The 21,805-nt window shown below is 39.0% G+C and overlaps 1 protein-coding gene and 1 non-coding gene across 5 annotated transcripts in view; both read right to left on the bottom strand.

Moving 5' to 3' along the window:
• SNX27 (sorting nexin 27) overlaps positions 1 to 21,805 on the bottom strand; it is an 85,746-nt gene that overhangs the window by 49,482 nt on the left and 14,459 nt on the right. For all 4 annotated transcript variants that reach the window (XM_023213731.2, XM_023213730.3, XM_023213728.2 and 1 more), the window contains exon 2: positions 8,306 to 8,537. In XM_023213731.2, the coding sequence (XP_023069499.1) occupies positions 8,306 to 8,537 (232 nt within the window). The remainder of the gene's footprint in view (positions 1 to 8,305; positions 8,538 to 21,805) is intronic.
• Positions 17,469 to 17,575, bottom strand: LOC111544030. The gene has a single exon (XR_002732012.1). It is a non-coding gene; the product is annotated as a U6 spliceosomal RNA (small nuclear RNA).

Raw genomic sequence — 21,805 nt, 5'->3', positions numbered from 1 at the left:
GGAAGGAAGGAAGGAAGGAAGGAAGGAAGGAAGGAAGGAAGGAAGGAAGGAAGGAAGGAAGGAAATGGTAAATATGTAATCAAATACAAAATAACTCTTTTATCATGTTTAATTTCTTTAACGCCAGGTGTGGTGGCTCATGCCTGTAATCGCAACACACTTTGGGAGGCCAAGGCTGGCAGATCACTTGAGCTCAGGAATTTGAGACCAGCCTGGGCAACATGATGAAACCCCGTCTCTACCAAAAATACAAAAAATGAGCTGGGTGTGGTGGTGCGCACCTATGGTCACAGCTACTCAGGAGGCTGAGGTGGGAGATCACTTGAGCCTGGGAGGCAGAGGTTGCAGGGTGCCAAGATTGCACCACTGCATTCCGGCCTGGGTGACAGAGTGAGACTCCATCTCAAAAAACAAAAACAACAAAACAAAAAACAAAAAACCCAACCCTTTAAAAGAAAATTGTTTAAAGCAAAGATAACAATGTATCATTAAGTTTATAACACATATAGAAGTCAATGTATGACAACAATAGCACAAAGGATGGCGGGGGGAAATATACTCTTGTAAGTGTCTTAAATTATATATATAGTATGTCTGTGTGTGTGTGTTTGTGTCCAGCCTGGACAACAGAGAGAAACCTTGTCTCTCACACACACACATACACACAAAAGGTATTATGCAAAGTATCTTCTATAACTACAACGGGGTAACGTTAGAAATCAATAACAGAGGGAAAGCTAGAAAATTCACAAATTTGTAGGAATTAACATCTGACGGGGGGACAAAATGGCCAATATAAATATATATTATATATTTATATATTATAAAATTATATATATTAGGTATATTTACCTATATAGTGTTACACTATATATGTGTACTATGTATTATGTATATACAACTACAAATTCAAATATATAATTTGAAGGTAAATGTTCATAAATTACAGATATGTACTGTAAACCAAGAAAAAAACAAATTATACCTAATAAAACAATAGTAAAGATAAAATAGAATCATTTAAAAATACTCTATCAATCCAAAAGAAGGCAGGAAATGAGGAAAAAAATAAATAATGATGCAACATAGATAGCAAAAAACAAGACAGTAGATTTAGCCTAACTATAGCAATAATTGTACTAAAGGTAAGTAGTCTAAATAAAAACATTTAGATTCCAATAAAACATTCCAAATAAAAACATTGCCAGACTGGATAAAAAAGCAAGACCCAGCTATAAGCTTTCTATAAGAAACCCAGTTTAATTATAAATATATAAATAGGTTAAATGGAAAAGATAGCAATGAAAACAATAACCAAAAGAAAGGTGACATGGCTACTAGTGGCTATATGTTAGTGGCTCATATGTTATATGAGAGAAAGACTTCAGAACAAAGAATATTACACCAGGGATAAAGAGACACAGACACATTACAGATAGAGACTTATATAAAGAGATAAATAATGTTAAAGGGATCAATTCATCAAGATATAATATTCATTATACATAAAGAAAAACCTGACAGAACTGAAAACTCCATTTCAAGTAGTACATACACTTCACGTAGAGCAACCCTTCCACTATAACAACTATAAATTCTGGACAAAATACAAAAACAATTGTCTGAGGAGTCTGAATTAAACACTACAAGCAGGCTGACTGTGGAGGGGACTCAAAACATGGAGCAATGATCTGTACAAGAGGAGGTACACTCCTGCATTTAGAGGGTTTTGCTCTGCTTGTGGACATAAGTTACAAAATAGCACAATTTAAGTAACTAAAACTCAGATAGAACCTGACATCCTTCTGGCTCAAACATATAGGGAAAAGATTCTAGGTGACGATGGCTGCTACCAGAGTAAGTGGAGAATCTAGGACAAGAGAAAACCAGAGAAGGTGATCCCTTAATTCTAAGAATAAACACCACATGTATCTCAGACTAATCCCTTCTTGGATGTATACAGACTTGAAGCAGCACAGCAAAGGCTGAAATAATTAAACTGAGATTTGAACTCTAACTCACAGAAGGTGACACAGCTTACGGCTTATTGCCAGCTAAAACAAAACATCAATACTCCTCAGAGGAATATTACAGAACCCAGAGTCTACACAATGTAACATTCATAAATATCCAAGATACAATCCAAAATGACTCAATATACACAGAACCAGGAGAATACGACCCATTCTCAAAGGAAAAGACATTTAACAGAAACCAATCCCAAAATGACACAACTGTTCAGACACATAAAGAACAGACCAATGAAACAGAGCAAAAAGTTCAGAAATAGAATCACACATAGTAAATTGATTTTCCACAATGACGCCAAGATATTTCAATGGGGAAAGAATTTTCTTTTAAACACAAGTTTCTGTGAAACAACTGAATATCCACATAAAAACAAAATCAAAAACAAAACCTTGACCCTGGTCGGGCACCGTGGCTAACACCTGTAATCCCAGCACTTTGGGAGGCGAGGCGGGTGGATCACCTGAGGTCAGGAGTTTGAGACCAGCCTGGCCAACATGGCAAAACCTCATCTCTACTAAAAATACAAAAATTAGCCGGGTGTGGTGGCGCATGTCTGTAATCCCAGCTATTCAGGGGGGCTGAGGCAGGGGAATTGCTTGAACCCAGGAGGCAGAGGCTGCAGTGAGCCAATATTGCTCCACTGCACTGCAGCCTAGCTGACACACAAAAACAAACCAACCAACCAACCCTTGACCTTTATATCACACTATACAAAAAAAAAAAAAAAAATCCCTCAAAATGGATCACAGACCTAAACATAAGAGTAAAAACTATGGTACAGTCACTTTGGAAAACAATTTGGCAGTTCCTCAAAAGGTTAAACCTAAAGAGTTACCACGTAACCCAGCAGTTCCATTCCTAGATATACATCCAAGAAAAAATGAAAACACGTATCTACACAAAAACGTGTACACAAATGCTCATAACAGTATTATTCATAACAGTTAAAAGTGGAAGGAACCCAGATGTCCATCAATTGAAGAATGGATAAATAAAACTGGTATATCCATATAATGGAATGTTAAAATGAAGTACTGATATGTGCTACAACTTGAATAAGCCTCAAAAATATTATGCCAAGTGAAAGAAGCCAGTTAAAAAAAAAAAAAAACCATGATTAAATTTCTATGAAATGTCCAGAATATGCAAATCTATAAGACAGAGGCTAGATTAGTGCTTTCCTAGAACTGGAGGGGATGGGAGGTTTGGAAAATGATGGGTACAAGGAATGAGGTTCTTTTTGAGGTAATGAAAATGTTATAAATTTGTTTTATGCTTCAAAAGTGCTAACTTTGAGTCATAAGACATGCAAGAAGTTGAAATCAAGGTCATGTCCCAAAAGTAGAGCAGACTAGATGTTGAGACCTTTTGGGAATTACCTAAAACCTTGGGAACTTGAGAAAAGGAATGAAACCACTAATTGTACTTTTATTTATCCTTTTTTTTTTTTTGAGACGAAGTCTCACTTTGTCACCCCCGCTAGAGTGCAGTGGTGTGATCTCAGCTCACTGCAATCTCTGTAAACACACTAAAAACTAAATTAGCCAGGAGCTGTGGCTCAAGCCTGTAATCCCAGCTCCTTGGGAGGCCAAGGCTGGTGGATTACCTGAGGTCGGGAGTTCGAGCCAGCCTGAACAACATGGAGAAACCCTATCTCTACTAAAAATACAAAAAAATTAGCTGAGCGTGCTGGCGCATGCCTGTAATCCCAACTACTCAGGAGGCTGAGGCAGGAGAATTGCTTGAACCCGGGAGGCAGAGGTAGAAGTGAGCCAAGATTGCGCTACTGCACTCCAGCCTGAGCAACAAGAGCAAAACTCCGTCTAAAAAATAAAAAAATTAAAAATTTTTTTAAAAAACTAAATTATGCACTTTAGGTGAACTTATGGTATATAAATCGTATCTTAATAAAGTTCTTATGGCTGGGAGCAGTGGCTCACACCTGCAATCCCAGCACTTTGGGAGTCCGAGGCAGGCGAGTCATGAGGTCAGAAGTTCAAGACCAGCCTGGCCAACACGGTGAAACCCCATCTCTACTAAAAACACAAAAATTAGCTGGGTGCAGTGGTGCGTGCCTGTAGTCCCAGCTGCTGGGGAGGCTGAGGCAGGAGAATTGCTTAAACCCAGGAGGCGGAGGTTGCAGTGAGCAGAGATCACACCACTGCATTCCAGCCTGAGTGACAGAGGGAGACTCCGTCTCAAAATACATACATACATACATACATACATACATACATACATACATAAAAAATGAAAGTCCAGGCGTGGTTGCTCATGCCTGTAATCCCAGTACTTCGGGAGGCCGAGGCGGACGGATCACCTGAGGTCGGGAGTTCCAGACCAGCCTGACCGACATGGAGAAACCCCGTCTCTACTAAAATACAAAATTAGCCAGGTGTGGTGGCACATGCCTGTAATCCCAGCTACTCTGGGAGGCCGAGGCAGGAGAATCACTTGAAACCAGGAGGCAGAGGCTGCAGTGAGCCAAGATCACGCCACTGCATTCCAGCCTGGGCAACAAGAGCGAAATTCCGCCTCAAAATATAAAATAAAATAAAAATAAAAAATAGGCAGGGCACGGTGGCTCACACCTGTAATCCCAGCACTTTGGGAGGCCGAGGTGGGTGGATCACAATGTCAGGAGATTGAGACCATCCTGGCTAACACAGTGAAACCCCGTCTCTACTAAAACTACAAAAAAATTAGCGGGGCATGGTGGCAGACACCTGTAGTCCCAGCTACTCAGGAAGCTGAGGCAGGAGAATGGCGTGAACCCGGGAGGCGGAGCTTGCAGTGAGCCAAGATCTCGCCACTGCAATCCAGCCTGGGCGACAGAGTGAGACTCCATCTCAAAAAAAATAATAATAAATAAATAAATAAATAAATAATAAAGTTCTTACAAAAAAAGATAGCTGAAACTATAAAACTGTAAGAAAACATAAAAGATTGGGGTCCTTGGGTTAGGCAGACTTCTTAGAACACAATTGCATTACCCATAAATTTAAAAACTGAAAAACTAGACTACATCAAAATTTGAAATTTCTGTTCTTTGAAAGATACTGGTTTTAAAAACGAAAAGGCAAGTCACAAACTCAAATATTTACAAAACATCTAAGTCCTTTTTCTTTTTTTTTTGAGACAGAGTTTCACTCTTGTTGCCCAGGCTGGAGTACAATGGCACAATCTCAGCTCACTGCAAGGTCGGCCTCCCAGGTTCAAGTGATTCTTCTGCCTCAGCCTCCCGAGTACCTGGGATTACAGGCTCCTGCCACCATGCCTGGCTTATTTTTGTATTTTTAGTAGAGACGGGGTTTCACCGTATTGGCCAGCCTGGTCTCGAGCTCCTGACCTCAGGTGATCCACCGACCTCAGGTGATCCGCCCACCTCAGCCTCCCAAAGTACTGGGATTACAGGCGTGAGCCACTGCGCCTGGTTTATCTAAGTCCTTTTTCAAGCTACTGGAAAATATATATTTTATATATATATATATCTGATAAAGGACTTGTAGGGCCAGAATATATAAAGAACCTCTACAACAAAATAATAAGACAAACAACCTAATTTTTTTTTTTTTTTTGAGATGGAGTCTTACTCTGTCGCCCAGGCTGGAGTGCAGTGGCGCGATCTTGGCTCACTGCAAGCTCCGCCTCCCGGGTTCACGCCATTCTCCTGCCTCAGCCTCCTGAGTAGCTGGGACTACAGGCGCCCACCACTGCGCCTGGCTAATTTTTTGTATTTTTAGTAGAGATGGGGTTTCACCGTGGTCTTGATCTCCTGACCTTGTGATCCGCCTGCCTTGGCCTTCCAAAGTGCTGGGATTACAGGCGTGAGCCACCGCGCCCAGCCACAACCTAATTTTTTAAACAGGCAAAAGAGTTAAACAGTTACTTCATCAATGAAGACACATGAATGGCCATTAAACACACAAAAAGCAGCTCATCATCATGAGTCATTAGGTAAATGCAAATTAAAACCACAGTAAGATATCACTATGTCTATGAGAATGGCTAGAATTAAAAAGACTGAAAATATCAACAGGTTATGGAAACAATGAAACTCTCCACCTTATATGAGAATGTAAAAATGGTATAGCCACTTTGGAAAACTGTTTGGCAGTTTTTTATAAGGTTAAACTTACACTCACCCTGCAATTCCACTTCTTGGTATATACTCAAGAGCAATGAAAATATATGCTTACATAAAGACCTGTACATTTAATATTCTTTCATGGCAGCTTCAGTCATACTAGTCCAAAACTGGAAGCAACCCACATGTGCATGAACAATGAAGGGATGAACAAACTGTAGTAAATCTATATAATGGACTATTACTCAGCAATTAAAAAGGGACAAATATTTGGTATAAATAACAATGTATACCAATCTTAAGGACTATACTAACTGAACAAAGCCAGATACAAGAGAGTACACATGGTATGATTCCATTTATTTGACATTCTGGAAAACGTAAAATACAGTGACTTTAGTAAGCTGATCCGTGGTTGACAAGGGCAGTGGTAAGGGGTGAGGACTAACTGCAAAGGGCATGAGGGAACTTTTGGGGATATGAAAATGTTCTAAATCTTCATTGTGGTGGTGGTGGTTGTAAGACTATGTACATTTGTCAAAACTTGTAAAAGTGTAGACTTAAGGGTGAATGTTAATATAGGTAAACTATGTTCAATAAAGTTGATTTTAAAAGTACAATTAGTGGGCTGGGCACAGTGGCTCATACCTGTAATCCCAGCACTTTGGGAGGCTGAGGTGGGCAGATTACCTGAAGTCAGGAGTTCGAGACTAACCTGGCCAACATGGTGAAACACCATTTCTACTAAAAATACAAGAGTTAGTAGGGCGTGGTGGTGTGCACCTGTAGTCCCAGCTACTTGGGAGGCTGAGGCAGGAAAATTGTTTGAACCCGAGAGGCAGAGATTGCAGTGAGCCAAGATCACACCACTGTACTCCAGGCTGGGGAACAGAGTGAGACTTCGTCTCAAAAAATAAATAAAAATAAAAATAAAGGTACAATTAGTAGTATCATTCCTTTTCTCAAGTTTCCAAGGTTTTAGGTAATTCCCAAAAGGTCTCAACATCGAATCTGCTCTACTTTTAGGACGTGACCTTGATTTCAACTTCTTACATGCCTTATGACTCAAAGTTAGCACTTACGAAGCATAAAACTCTAAATTCTGTGTGTGGTTCTAAGACTACAGAAGTCCATGCTGAAATAAAACCTATATGCCATTATCTACAGCTAAATTACAGATGCAACCAAGCATTATTTGATCCTCTGCAACTTTTTTAGCTTCCTTGCTTTTCTTATCTTTTCACTAAAAAGAATTTACCATAAATGTTTAGTAGCTCATTCCCATGCGGAAGATAAATCTCAGTTTTAGAGACTGAAACTTTAGTCAACTGTTAAGCTTTAAACACCTGTAGTCTGTTTGCCAGTATCTAACAGAACCCATTGCATTTTCTACTAAGAATAATGAACATTTCTTATTATATCAACACTCCACAAATAATTAAAGGCAAATAAAGCATATTGCCACCAAAAGAAAAATTAAGTAGACTGAGCTATCAGTGGCAATTAGGCTTTGAAGAACAAACAAAGGCATTCAGGAAAGGGGCTAGCACACATCACTAAAAATTCAAGATGGGCTTTCCTGCATAACTACAACAGCAACAGACTGGAAATGTGTAAAACAGCTCATGGGAATTGCATTCAGGAAACTCGTGGGAAAAACCACAGTTAATCATTCACACGGGTATCTCCAAAGAAAATGAAAAAGAACATGATGTGGAAAGAAGAGTAGACATCTAAGTTCTGAAATGGGCGAGCCTCTCTATTACCCAAATATCTTGAAAGACACCATCCTTTTAAATTAATCTTGCCCTACAGCGCCACAAAATCAACAGTAAATAAGAGACTACTATTAGCAAAGAGATACGGCAACCAACAAAAGAACGAACAAAAAAGAAACTAAACAAACAAAAACTCACACATTTACAACAAACCAGAATGCAAACTCGAAACTATCTAAAAATAAAATGGAATTATAGTCAAGCTGAATAGGACTCTTTGCCATTACTGTAGTTCACCCCCTGCAATAAATCAGGGTCAGTGTCTTTTATTTATGTGTGAACTCATCCTCCTGGCAGACAAACTGACCTAGGTTGCAGTCTTTTATCTACCACTATAATAGTTTCATAATTATAAGACTAGGGGAAACAAAAGCTAGATGTTTGAGGATCGAGTTGGGCTGACACTCACCACAAACTTCTCACCATTCTGCTCCACATGTTTGTATCTGGGGACCGATATGGGCACTGCTTGCTTTTCTGTGTAATCATAAAATGATTGTCCCAACGAGTCGTCACTGGGATCTAGGTTATCTGCCTCATGAGGAGGTACAGATAACACTGTCAAGATCAATTCCTTCTCGCCTGCTCGAATCAGGTCCACCACCTGCTTGTGTGTCGCCCCCTCAACATTCACGTGGTTCCTAAGGGGAAAAAGGGAAAAAGACAATCCCATAAACCAGAAGGGTCCAAACACCTTGTATCTCCACCCTCCTGCCCCCACTCCAGTGTCACACAGTATGAACCATGAAGTCAAAAGATTAATTTGGTTCCTGAAAAGTTGTTTATGTTTTAACAGTTTCTAATGTGAAAAACTTTGTGAACTTATGGCAGGGAAAAAATGGAAAGAGGTGAGAAGACCTCCCCTTCCTCTATATTAATATCCCACACATAGCTTCAGGAAAGCACATGGAAAGAGGCTGAAGCTGAGGAGGAAACAAAGCTTTTTCAGTCAAACAGTTCAATTTCCTCATTCTACCCAAGCATGTATACAATTCAATCAAAGTGGCTTTCGACAGCCCTGCCACTTGAATTGTACTTTGTCCTTTTTAAACCTCATAGGAATTCTGTTAAAAGAACCTTCACAAAATACATTCCCTTAATTTGTAAGTAGAGACTCAAAAAGAGTTATGACTGAAGACAATTCCTTTACATTTACATCCAATTTCTCTCCATATCTCAAATCAGTCAACTTAATTTTCCTTTATGCCAAGTTTCATTACTTTGGGAGCTAAATGGTATTACTCTTCACGAATACACTAGTTTCCACTTCAATTAACCTCTTGGGATTCCATCAACTTTTTTCCTGCTCTATGCTATCTCATTTAAAGTCCTGTGTAATCAGTCCAAACTAAAAAATATACACCTATAGTTATATAGTAAGTCAGCCTACTAATTTTCCTTCCTGTTTTGCTGTGTATAAAAGGCAGAAACAAGGCAAAGTACAAGGTTTAGATGAAGTATTTTGTCAAGAAAGATGCTGAGTCTCAAAAACTCACTCAGCAAACCAAACTACCTTCCAGAATGCTGACCCAGGCTGCTCTCTCAGCAAAAACCACTGGGCAGCTGGCCTGGAGGTTCCGTCCCATGGCTATCCCAAGAGAGGTAGGAAACACACACCTGACCTCTAATCAACTTAACATTTAAAGCTTATATACCCTTTAAATTCTTTTTCAGTCCTGTTCCAAAGGTTATTAGGGATTTTCCTACCTGAAAAATGATACTAAGTTTAGTAACAAGCCTTCCATAAACTTTTCAGTCACTGAAATTGTCTCTGTCAGAGTTTGGTATCTGAAATATCCATTTATATGAACAGAACAGTCAGGAGATCCCCCCAGCTAGTCTCCTGGGATTTAATTTAGGGTTTAACAATCTAGCCAGTAAATTCAGCACTCCTGACATTTCACATCCTACAAGTCTAATTTACATACAAAAAAAAATCAGTAATTTTACAATAAGCTAGCTATAGAAAAAAATAAAGAGCCCCTTTCACTGATGAAAACTTGGGCTTTTTATTCATTCAGTCAGACTTGTAATCAAAAAACATGATCAACTTTGATGAACATATACCAGCATGGTAAAATGGAAAGAAAATGGGCTTTGGAGCTAGTTACAGGAGCTAATTTAAATCCTGATCCTGCCTATTAGTACCAGAATTGGTCTTGACTAAGTTTTTAACCTTTCTTAGCCTTGCTTTCCACATCTGTAAATGGAGACAATAAGTTCCTAACAGTGTTGCTGTGAAGATTAATGTAATAAAACATGTAGAACAATTCCTAAACATTTATATCAGAAGGTTTAAGAAGTAAAGAGGTACTATATACGTATTTATATTTTTTTTTCATTAAAGAAGAAATGGAAATCTTAAGTTAGGAACTGGCAAAAGATTTTTATCTAAGTATTTGGACTTACTAGTCCGGAGAAAATGATTTGATGGTAGAAGAAAAAACTGAAAAAGCAAGTTTAGAAATCATCAAACAATCTCATATATCCCTAGGAACCTTAGCTAACTCATGAATATACTTTTTTTTTTTTTTTTTTTTTTAAACACAGTGGCAAAAGCTGACACCTTAAAGACTGGCCAAAATACTAGTATCTTGGATACAGGCTGGGCACAGTGTGGCTCACACCTGTAATCCCAGCACTTTAGGAAGCCAAGGCAGGAGGATCACTTGAGTTCAGGAGTTTGAGACCAGCCTGGGCAACATGGTGAAACCCCATCTCTATACAAAATATGCCAAAAGATTAGCCAGGCCTGGTGGCACGTGCCTATAGTCCCAGCTACTCGGGAGGCTGAGCTGGGAAGATCACCTGAGCCTGGGAGTTCAAGGCTGCAGTGAGCTAGATCATGCCACTGCATCTAGCCTGGGTTACAGAATAAGATCCTGTTTTTAAAAAAATGAAATAAAATAAAATCTTAAATATCAAAATTTTTGTTAATGTAATCAATTTTATGAAATGCACATTTGTGAAAAATAAAAACTGATGCTCAAATCTTACTTTTCAGTTCCCTAATTCTTTTTCCTTTAAAGAATTTTTTATCCAGGGCACTCTGTTGGTAGACTTGGGAGTCACTGGATCTACAAAATTTGTATGTAAAATTGTTTTTATGTGCCTATTATGCATTTTTTTCTGGGGCGTTTCCCTAGTTTTCATCAGCTTCAAAAAGGAGTATATGAACTCCCAAAAGATTCAGAACTATTGCTTTCAATACACACCTCCACCCATTCCGTTTTCAAATCAAAATACACCATTCCTTGGGTCACTAACAAAAATAAACTCTGAAAATCGTCAGAGAAACTTAAGTGAGACATACCAAGAGGGGTCAAGGAGCAAGGGAGTTCACTTAGGCTTCACTTCTTTATTAGTAAGACCAAGTTTCAGATTGACTATAATTCCAAAAATCTCTTTTAAAGGAAGGCAGGAAAAAACTTCCAGTGTCATGTTCTAAACAGACTTGCTAATATTTACCTGGTTCAACTACAGAAGGAATGCTATACATTCCACAACTTACTACAAAGTGGGAAATTCCTTCATTCTTCAGAGAATGAAATAAGGTCAGTCTGATTTGAGGATGTCTGATTTGAAAAAGGACCCTCCTTCCTCAAGAATTAAGAGGTCTTCACAGTCATAAAAGTGTTATATGAGATACTTTTTTACAAGAAGGCTACTCTACCAGACTCAAATTCGGTGTGGTCCAATACTTTGTACAATTCTGAAGACATAAATTAATGCAAAAATATAAATTCTTCAATAAGGAGAAACTTTCAGCACTAAAGACTTCAGGTTCGAAGTATGGGTTTGGGAGTCAAACAGATGGTTTTGAATACCAATTGTGCTGTTTAATGGATAAGCCCTTAAGTAAATTACTCTATCTCACTAAATCTCAATTTTCTAATCCATAAAATGGGGTTAATACCATTGGCTAATGGAGTTGTTGTGAAAATTAAAATGAGATGAAGTTCTAGAACACGGTAACCACTCAATAAATGGCAGCTATTTGTGTTACAGTATTTGTATCAATTGGGCAAACAGGTTGGTAGTATTTTCACCTCCCTGATGATACAAACCTTTTCTACCAGCAATTTCCCTTGCCTTTCAATTTTGTCTTTGTAACGTAATCTAGTTGGAATTCATTTGAAAAATCAATAATCAAGCTCTCAACCAATGCTAATGGGGTTCACAGATAGCCAGCTTCACAAGACCACTGGATCAGTGAAGCACTAATTCTCTTATCACACAAAAGTACTGACTTCCCAGTAGGATCTACCAATATATACTGCTTTTATAAAGAAAGGCAGCAGCTTAAATACATCATCAAAAATATTTAACACATATGTGATCAAGCAAATACAACAAAATGTTAATTACAGAATCTAGGTAATAGGTATACAGGTATTCACTGTATGATTCTTTCAATTTTTCTGTAGGTTTGAAACTTTTCATAATAAAATGAAGGAAAAAATTAAGGGGGCCAAAAATTCCAACAATCCACAAATAAGATCAAACTTTTATTAAGCTAGGCAGATGATATCTAATTTATTTTATGTCTTTGGCATTGTAAAGATACACTTGATAATTTTAATAAAGTACTTACTTTTACATAAGACCAACATTTGGCCCCAGTAGAGAGAGGCCTTAAACTAGCTAATGGGAGTGGCTTCAAATAAGACTTCTATTCAACCAAAGTTGGCCAGCTAGGGAAATTGCAAAGCTAACATAAACATTCCCAAAAGCAGGAGAAAAAGCTCTAGTCAGGATTTGTATACCACTTGTGAAGGAAGCTATATACAATGAAAACTAGGTATAAATGGAAATATGACAAACCCAATCACTATATACACCACAGCAAAAAGCCATTCTATGTAGTAAGCAAAATACCATTTTGACCCTCTGTGACATGCATGAAAGTAATAAAAAAGTAATTAGTCTCTCAGAGATAGCCCATTAAAAATACATAATAAATTCCTATAACTGCAAGTGCTAAGACATACATTTCAATTTTGTAGATGGCTATATATGTCTACACAATGGCTACACATCTAAAAGAATGGCTAAAATAGAGTGGCAATAACAAGTTTTGCCAAAGATGTGGAACAAGTGCCATTCTTATATATAGCTGATAAGTGCATAAAACAAAAACAATGTAGCAGTTTCTCATAATGTTAAACATACATTTACTACAAGACCCAGCAATTCCACTCCTAGGTATTATTCAAGAGAAAAAAAAAAAAAAACACACATCCACACAAACAACTGTAGTTGAATGTTCACTGCAGCTTTATTCAAAATAGTACAAAACTAGAAACAACCCAATGTCTATCAAAAAGCAAATGGATAAACAAGTTGTGGCATATTCATAAAGTGGAGTATCACACCAATAAAAGGAAAAAGCAATAAAAAGGAAAAACTACTTATATCCCCAACAACACAGATAAATCTCAAAAATACACTCCAGGGGAGCAGAGTGAGACAGAAAAGAATCTGACTGATTTGACTCCATTTATTTGAAGTTGTGGAACAGGCAAAACTATTCTTTAGTGGTAGAAATCAAATCACTTGTTGTCTGGAGGGGAGGGGATAGTACTAAATGCAAAGGGGCACAAAGAAACTTTCTTACTTGTCACGCCTGTAATCCCAGCACTTTGGGAGGCAGAGGCAAGGGGGATCACTTGAGCTCAAGAGTTTGAGACCAGCCTGGGCAACATGGCAAAACTCCCTCTCTACAAAAAATACAAAAAATTAGCTGGGCATTCTGGCGCAGGCCGGTAGTCCAAGGTACTTGGGGGCTGAGGCAGGAAGATTGCTTGTACCTGGGAGTCAAGGCTGTAGTGAGCCAAGATCTCACCACTGCACTCCAGCCTAAGTGACAAAGTAAGACTCTGTCTCAGGAAAAAAAAAAAAAAGTGATGGAACTGTCTCTATCTTGACTGGGGTGGCGGTTAAATGGATGTATACTTTTGCCAAAACTCAAACTCTATACTTCCTATGTGTGCATTTGACTGTATGTTAATTAAGCCTCAGTAAAGTTTATTTTAAAAAAAATTATTATATAATATCTACATCTATAAGTGTGAAATAGGAGTCCACTACCTGGGTGAAAAGCATAACCCCTATTCTACTTTTAGATTACTCTGAATTTTCTGCTATTGTGAATAATTTTGTTATTGAAGATCTAGTAGATGAATCTGTACCTATCTGCAGCATAAAACTGCTTAAACAAAATACATGCGTTTTCCTTCACCTCCCATATCTTGTGGAAAATAAGCTAAACTTTGGCTATTTCCAAGTCTTCCAAGGTTATTTCATAGAAGCAATGAAAAGAAAATTAAGCCACAGCTAGTTTACCCCTACTTCTGCTTTGGCTTTTTTGTCTTACTCTCCTATAAACAACAGGACACTTATTTCAAACCTAGTATAGTTAAAAACCTCACCAACGTGGCCGGGTGCGGTGGCTTATGCCTGTAATCCCAGCACTTTGGGAGGCTGAGGCAAGCAGATCACAAGGTCAGGGGTTCGAGACCAGCCTGGCCAACATGGTGAAATCCCGTCTCTACTAAAAATACAAAAATTAGATGGACATGGTGGCACATGCCTGTAATCCCAGCTACTCGGGAGGCTGAGGCAGGAGAATCACTTGAAACTGGAAGGCAGAGATTGCAGTGAGCCGAGATCGCACCACTGCACTCCAGCCTGGGCAACAAGAGCAAAACTCCGTCTCAAAAATAAAAATAAAAAATAAAAAAACCTCTGCAACAAATTATAAAGTTAAGTCAGATAAACAACAGCATCTCTCAAGTTTATCAAAGCCATAACGTAAGGGACAAAGTTAAATTCACCAAACACTGCAAAAATACCATTATAGTGCATTACAAATACAATTCAGATTATTTTTCTTAGGAGGCCTAGATTTCACTTGTTAGATTTTTAAGGGTCAGGCATACAATCCCAACATTTTGGAGGGCCGCAGTGGGAGGATCACTTGAGCCCAGGAGTTCGAGACAGCCTGAGCAACATGGTGGGACTCTGGCTCTAGTGGTCCCACTAGACCTAGTGGGACACACGTATTTTTTTTAATTAGCTGGACCTAGTGGTGCACACGTATTGTCCCAGCTACCTAAGAGGATCCCTTGAACCCAGGAGGCAGAGGTGGCAGTGAGCTGAGATTGCGCCACTGCACTGCAGACTGGGTGACAGAGGAGAGACCCTGTCTCAAGAGAAAAAAAAAACGTAAGCATTTAAGATTGTAAAGCATTTTCTTCTGACCAAGTATTTGAAAAATAATTTGTTCAGCCAAATAATATCCAACATTAGAGAAACCTTTAAAGACACTGAAGTACATCAAACATATGGACTATAAACATCTTAAAAATATTTATGAAAACTATATGCAAACATGGAAAAGTTCTTACGTTAAATGCAAAAACGAAGATTACAAATTGTTTATATTTTAGCCCACAAGGCACATTATGTAAAATACAAAAACAGTTGAGTTAGGGTGACTGGAACTATGTTTAAAACTTTAACACAGCTATTATATCATCTTCTCAATTATACAGAGTTTCATAAATGAACTCCCTACCTTCTCCACAACATATCTTCTTGAAAATTAGGAGATCTCTGAAGTTGAAGGAAAAGAGACCCCTGCCATATGAGAAGAGAGACATTTCCTTTGACTTTTCACTGGTTCACTGCTTACTTGTTCAGTACAACTGTACTAGAAACTACATTATAAAGACAAGGAACTACTCTACCAAAATGTAAAGGTCTGTCCTTTCTGGTTTTTGCAGTTAAATCATCTGACTGGTTCAGTTTGTCTCCTTTTCATTTAACTCTGCCTCTTCGCTATCTTACTTAAGCAAACAAGTTGAAGAATATTCTTCTTGACTAATTATATAAGCAATCATACCATACTTTGCCCTTAAATTCTTGAGATACGAGATTTAGACACATGTAAGCAATGAATGCAGCCAAAATAGGTGAAGCTTAAATAGATCTAAACAAAATTTCCATTCTGGATCACTAAATATCAAAGACATTTGGAATGTTGTTTTAGAAATAATAATATTTTGCACCTCACATCTTAGAACATCTTATTTACTGATGGATGATAAAAGCCTAACAAGAGAAAGTAAATGGCCAAAGTTTTCCAAAATGCTTGCACTTTCCAATAAATAGCAAAATCTGGTCAACAACTTTTAAAATAAAAAATTATCTTAATTATTTTTAATATCAACTTTTATCTAGAATATGAGATGACGGTTTCATAAATACGCAAAATCCTTTGGAAAGCAATTTCACCGCATCTAAAGATATAAAAATGCTCATAATATTTTAACTAATAATTGTATTACTGAGAATTTATCCTAAGGCAATGACCAAAATATGAGTGTCGTAAGGGCAAACATTTTACAATGGTATGCAGAACACTCTCAAGCATTTCATGTAAGAATAAATAATCCCAAACACAAAAAAGTTCTTTTTTAATCTCGCTCTGTCACCCAGGCTGGAGTACAGTGGCACGTCTCGGCTCACTACAACCTCCACCTCCTGGGTTCAAGTGATTCTCCTGCCTCAGTCTCCTGAGTAGCTGGGATTACAGGTGCATGCCACCATGCCCGGCTAATTTTTATATTTTCAGTAGAGACAGGGCTTCACCACATTGGTCAGGCTGGCCTCGAACTTCTGACCTCGTGATCCACCCACCTCAGCCTCCCAAAGTGTTGGGATTACAGGCGTGAGCCACCATGCCCGGCCTGTTGTTTTTTAAGTAATTTTTTATTTTACATTTTGTATATTAAAAAAAAATAGAACAAGTCGGGCATGGTGGCTCATGCCTGTAATCCCAGCACTTTGGGAGGCGAAGGCAGGTGGATCACAAGGTCAGGAGTTCAAGACTAGCCTGGCCAATAATTTGGTGAAACCCCGTCTCTACTAAAAATACAAAAAAAAAAAAAAAAAAAAAATTAGCTGGGCATGGCGGCAGGCGCCCATCGTCCCAGCTACCTGGGAGGCTGAGGCAGGAGAATCGCTTGAACCCGGGAGGCAGAGGTTGCAGTGATCTGAGATTGTGCCACTGCACTCCAGCCTAGGTGACAGAGCAAGGCTCCATCTCACAAAAAAAAAAAAAATGGAACAGTGGCCGGGCACAGTGGCTCAGGTCTGTAATCCCAGCACTTTGGGAGGTTGAGGCAGGCGGATCACCTGAGGTCAGGAGTTCAAGGCCAGCCTGGCCAACATGGTGAAACTCTGTCTCTACCAAAAATACAAAAAATTAGCCAGGCATGGTGCCACACCCATGCAGTCCCAGCTACTCAGGAGGCTGAGGCAGGAGAATCGCTTGAACTCAGGAAGTGGAGGCTGCAGTGAGCCAAGATTGCCCCACTGCACTCCAGCCTGGCAACAGAGTGAGACTCTGTCTCGAAAAAAAAAAAAAATTATATTTTATTATTATATATACATACATATATACATATACACACATGTATAGATACGTATATATATCTACACATATATAGACTATATATGTATATGTGTATATATGTACGTGTATATATGTATATATGTGTGTGTATATATATATGGAACACTTCAAGAATTTATGTGTGATCCTTCCACAGGGGCCATGCTAACCTTCTCTGTATCATTATAATTTTACTATATGGGCTGCTGAAGCAAGCACCTAAACACAAAAAAGGCACAAACATATCCATTATTACTTAGGTTGTTTCCAAATTTGTTTTTATAAAAAGTCAATAGGGGGATGAAAATCCAAGAATATTGCAGTATAATAATTTAATAAACTAGAAAGCAATCATGTAAAATTGTAAATATGAAGAATAAAATAATTTAGAAATGTTTGAGCCAACATGTCTAAAAGTGGATTACACAAATACAAATCTACAAAACTTCTAAAAGACAACATAGGAGAAAATCTAGGGGGTTGGCAATGAGATCTCAGCTACAACACCAAAAAGCATGATCCATGAAGGAAAAAAATTGCTAAGTTGAACTTTATTAAAATTAAAAACTTCTGCTCTGCAAGAGACACTGTTAAGAGAATGAAAAAACAAAACAGACTAGGAGAAAATATTTGCAAAACACGTATCTGACAAAAGACTTGTATCCAAAATATACAAAGAGCTATTAAAACTCAACAATAAGAAAACAAACAACCCGATTTAAAAATGGGCAAAATATCTGGACAGATACCTCACCAAAGAAGATATACAGATGGCAAATAAGCAAATAAGATGCTCAATATCATTCATCATCAGGGAATTGCAAATGAAAACAAGATACCACTACACGCCTCTTAGAATGCCTAAAATCAAAAAAACTGATAATACCAAATACCAAATGCTGGTGAGAACGTGGAGCAACAGCAATCCTCATTCACTGCTGGTGGGAATACAAAATGATACAGTCACTTTGGAAGACAGTTTGGCAATTTTTTACAGTCTTACCATAAGATTCAGCAATCACATTCCCAGGTATTTACCCAACTGAGTTGAAAACTTACATCTACACAAAAACCAGCACATAAATAAATGTTTATAGCAGCTTTATTAATAATTGCCAAAAACCTGTAAGTAACCAAGATGTCCTTCAGTAGATGAATGAACAATCTGTGGAACAGCCACACAGTTGAGTATTATGCCTCTAAAAGAAGAAATGAGCTACCAAGCCATGAAAAGGTCGGACACAGTGGCTCACGCCTGTAATCCCAGCACTTTGGGAGGCCAAGATGGGCATTTCACCTAAGGTCAGGAGTTTGAGACCAGCCTGGCCAATACGGTGAAATCCCATCACTACTAAAAATACAAATACAAAAATTAGCTGGGCATGGTGGTGGGCACCTGTAATCCCAGCTACTCAAGAGGCTGAGGCAGGAGAACTGCTTGAACCCAGGAGGTGTAGGTTACAGTGAGCCAAGATTGCACCACTGCACTCCAGCCTGGGCGACAGAGTGAGACTCCATCTAAAAAAAAAAAGAACAGTCATGAAAAGACATGCAGGAACCTTAAGTCCATGTTGCTAAGGGAAAGAAGCCAGTCTGAAAGGCTACTATATATGTATGATTCCAATTATATGACATTCCAGAAAAGGCAAAGATCAGTGGTTACCAGGTGCCTGTGGAGAAGACAAGGATGAATTAGTGAAGCACAGGGAATTTTTAGGGTAGTGAAATTATTCTGTATGATACTGTAATGGTACATATATGACATAATGAATTTGTCAAAATCTATAGAACTTTATAGAACAAAGAGTGAACCTTGGCCAGGCGCAGTGGCTTACACCTGTAATCCTAGCACTTTGGGAAGCCAAAGCGGGTGGACTGCTTGAGCCCAGGAGTTCAAGACCAGCCTGGGCATCATGGCGAAACCCCATTAAAAAAAAGAAAAAGAGTGAACCTTAATATATGCAAATATTTTAAAAATCAGTTAGGAGGTTGGAAGAATCCCAGACTGTGACAAGAGAACCTAACTGTACTTCAAAGGTATTTTTAAAAACCTCACTAAAGTGAGTGGAGGAAAAGTTATGGATCTAAGTGACTGAAAATGAAAAGAGTCTATAAAACTAAAGGCAAAAGGGACTACCAACAAGTACTGTACTTTAGTCAATAAAGTTGTTTTCCACGAGGGTACTCGTTAACAATTCTGATACCGCAAACAAGCGTACTGGAATTGAACAATTAAGTAAATGGGTGGCAGATGGGAGAAGCCCAGTTTCTCACTGTGGGAATGGAAAGTTTCTCACTGTGGGATCGGCAAGGGGAGGAGGCTAGAATAATCCATGTGGTAATGCAGTAGAGATGGAGAATCAGAACTCATGTTTAATTTAATATAATACAGAGGGTTACAGAGAGATTTATAGATATGTATATACACAAGAGTTAATATACACACATCAATTTCTTTGCTGTCAGCCAAAATGGCCTAAAAGAAACCACACCCTAATGCCCAGAATGCCCAGATCTTGGTTGGTAAAACCAATAAAGGAACCAGGGACCTTTTTTTTTTTTTTGAGACGGAGTCTCGCTCTCTTCCCCCAGGCTGGAGTGCAGTGACCGGATCTCAGCTCACTGCAAGCTCCGCCTCCCAGGTTCACGCCATTCTCCTGCCTCTGCCTCCCGAGTAGCTGGGGCTATAGGCGCCCGCCACCTCGCCCGGCTAGTTTTTTGTATTTTTTAGTAGAGACGGGGTTTCACCGTGTTAGCCAGAATAGTCTCGATCTCCTGACCCAGTGATCGGCCGGTCTCGGCCTCCTAAAGTGCTGGGATTACAGGCTTGAGCCACCGCGCCCGGCCGGAACCAGGGACCTTTAAATAAATGGTTGATTCTAGGACTACAGCAGGAAATATACAAGATGAGCCTGGAGTACTTTACAGTATTAGAAAACAAAACAAAAACTATCTTGCCTCTCTTCAGTCATGATTTAGTGTAACCACTGTCCAGCCTTAGCAACTGCCTAAATACAAGTGAGCAGAAAACAACAACCTCAAAGTTATAGGGTCCCAAAATTTCAATCAATTTCAGTTTTCTCTTCTTGATTTTATTTGTATTTATTTATTTATTGAGACGGAGTCTTGCTCTGTCACCCAGGCTAGAGTGCAGTGGTGTGATCTCGGCTCACTGCAACCTCCACCTCCCAAGTTCAAGTGATTCTCCTGCCTCAGCATCCCAAGTAAATGAGACTACAGGTGCACACCACCATGTGCAGCTAATTTTTGTATTTTCAGTAGAGACAGGGTTTCACCATGTTGGCCAGGATGGTCTTGATCTCTTGAATCTCATGATAAAACAGTATTCTCTTCTTGATTTTTAAAACCATTATCATAAAACATTCTTTTAATGCAATAATTCTGACAAATTATTCTTTGTTAGTAAAAGACAATGTAAAAGACAATATAAAAGTGTCTTGGCTCAAAATAAGACCAAAAATAAAAACAAACCAAAAAAACCTTCATTTAATTCTAATTAGGTCTCATCTTTGGCAAATATTGGGGAAAACAAACAAAATGTTAATTACATACAGACCAAATTGAACAAATTTCTGGGATTCTATGGAGAGAGCCTTACTTCTCAAATCCTTTGGCACCTTTTTTAAGTATGAAAAGTAAGATTCAGTCTTTTTTATTTTTTTTATTATTATTTTTTTGAGACAGAGTCTCGCTCTGTCACCCAGGCTGGAGTGCAGTGACGTGATCTCGGCTCACTGCAAGCTCCACCTCCAGGGTTCACACCATTCTCCTGCCTCAGCCTCCAGAGCAGCTGGGATTACAGGTGCCCGCCAGCACACCCAGATAATTTTTTGTATTTTTAGTAGACACGGGGTTTCACTGTGTTTGCCAGGATGGTCTCGATCTCCTGACCTTATGATCCGCCCGCCTCAGCCTCCCAAAGTGCTGGGATTACAGGCGTGAGCCACTGCGTCCAGCCCAATCTTTTTTTTTTTTTGAGACACAGTCTCACTCTGTTGCCCAAGCTCTGGAGTGCAGTGGCCTGATCTCAGCTCACTACAACCTCTGCCTCCCAGGCTCAAGCAATTCTCCTGCCTCAGCCTCCAGAGCAGGAGGGATTACAGGTGTGTGCCACCTCACCCAGCTTTTTTTTTTTTTTGACAGAGTCTCGCTGTGTTGCCCAGGATGGAGTGCACTGGCGTGGTCTTGACTCACTGCAACTTCCACTGTCCAGGTTCAAGTGATTCTCCAGCTAATTTTTGTGTTTTTAGTAGAGACGGGGGTTTCACCATGTTGGTCAGGCTGGTCTTGAACTCATGACCTCAAGTGATCTGTCCCTTTGGCCTCCCAAAGCGCTCAGATTACAGGCATGAGCCACCGTGCCCGGCCAGATTCAACCTTTATACCAGTATTTTTTATTTATCTTTTTTTTTTTTTTTGAGACAGGGT

This window comes from Piliocolobus tephrosceles, chromosome 1 (assembly GCF_002776525.5).
Source record: "Piliocolobus tephrosceles isolate RC106 chromosome 1, ASM277652v3, whole genome shotgun sequence".
Lineage (NCBI taxonomy): Eukaryota > Metazoa > Chordata > Mammalia > Primates > Cercopithecidae > Piliocolobus > Piliocolobus tephrosceles.
This window is presented reverse-complemented; position numbering and strand designations above follow the sequence as displayed.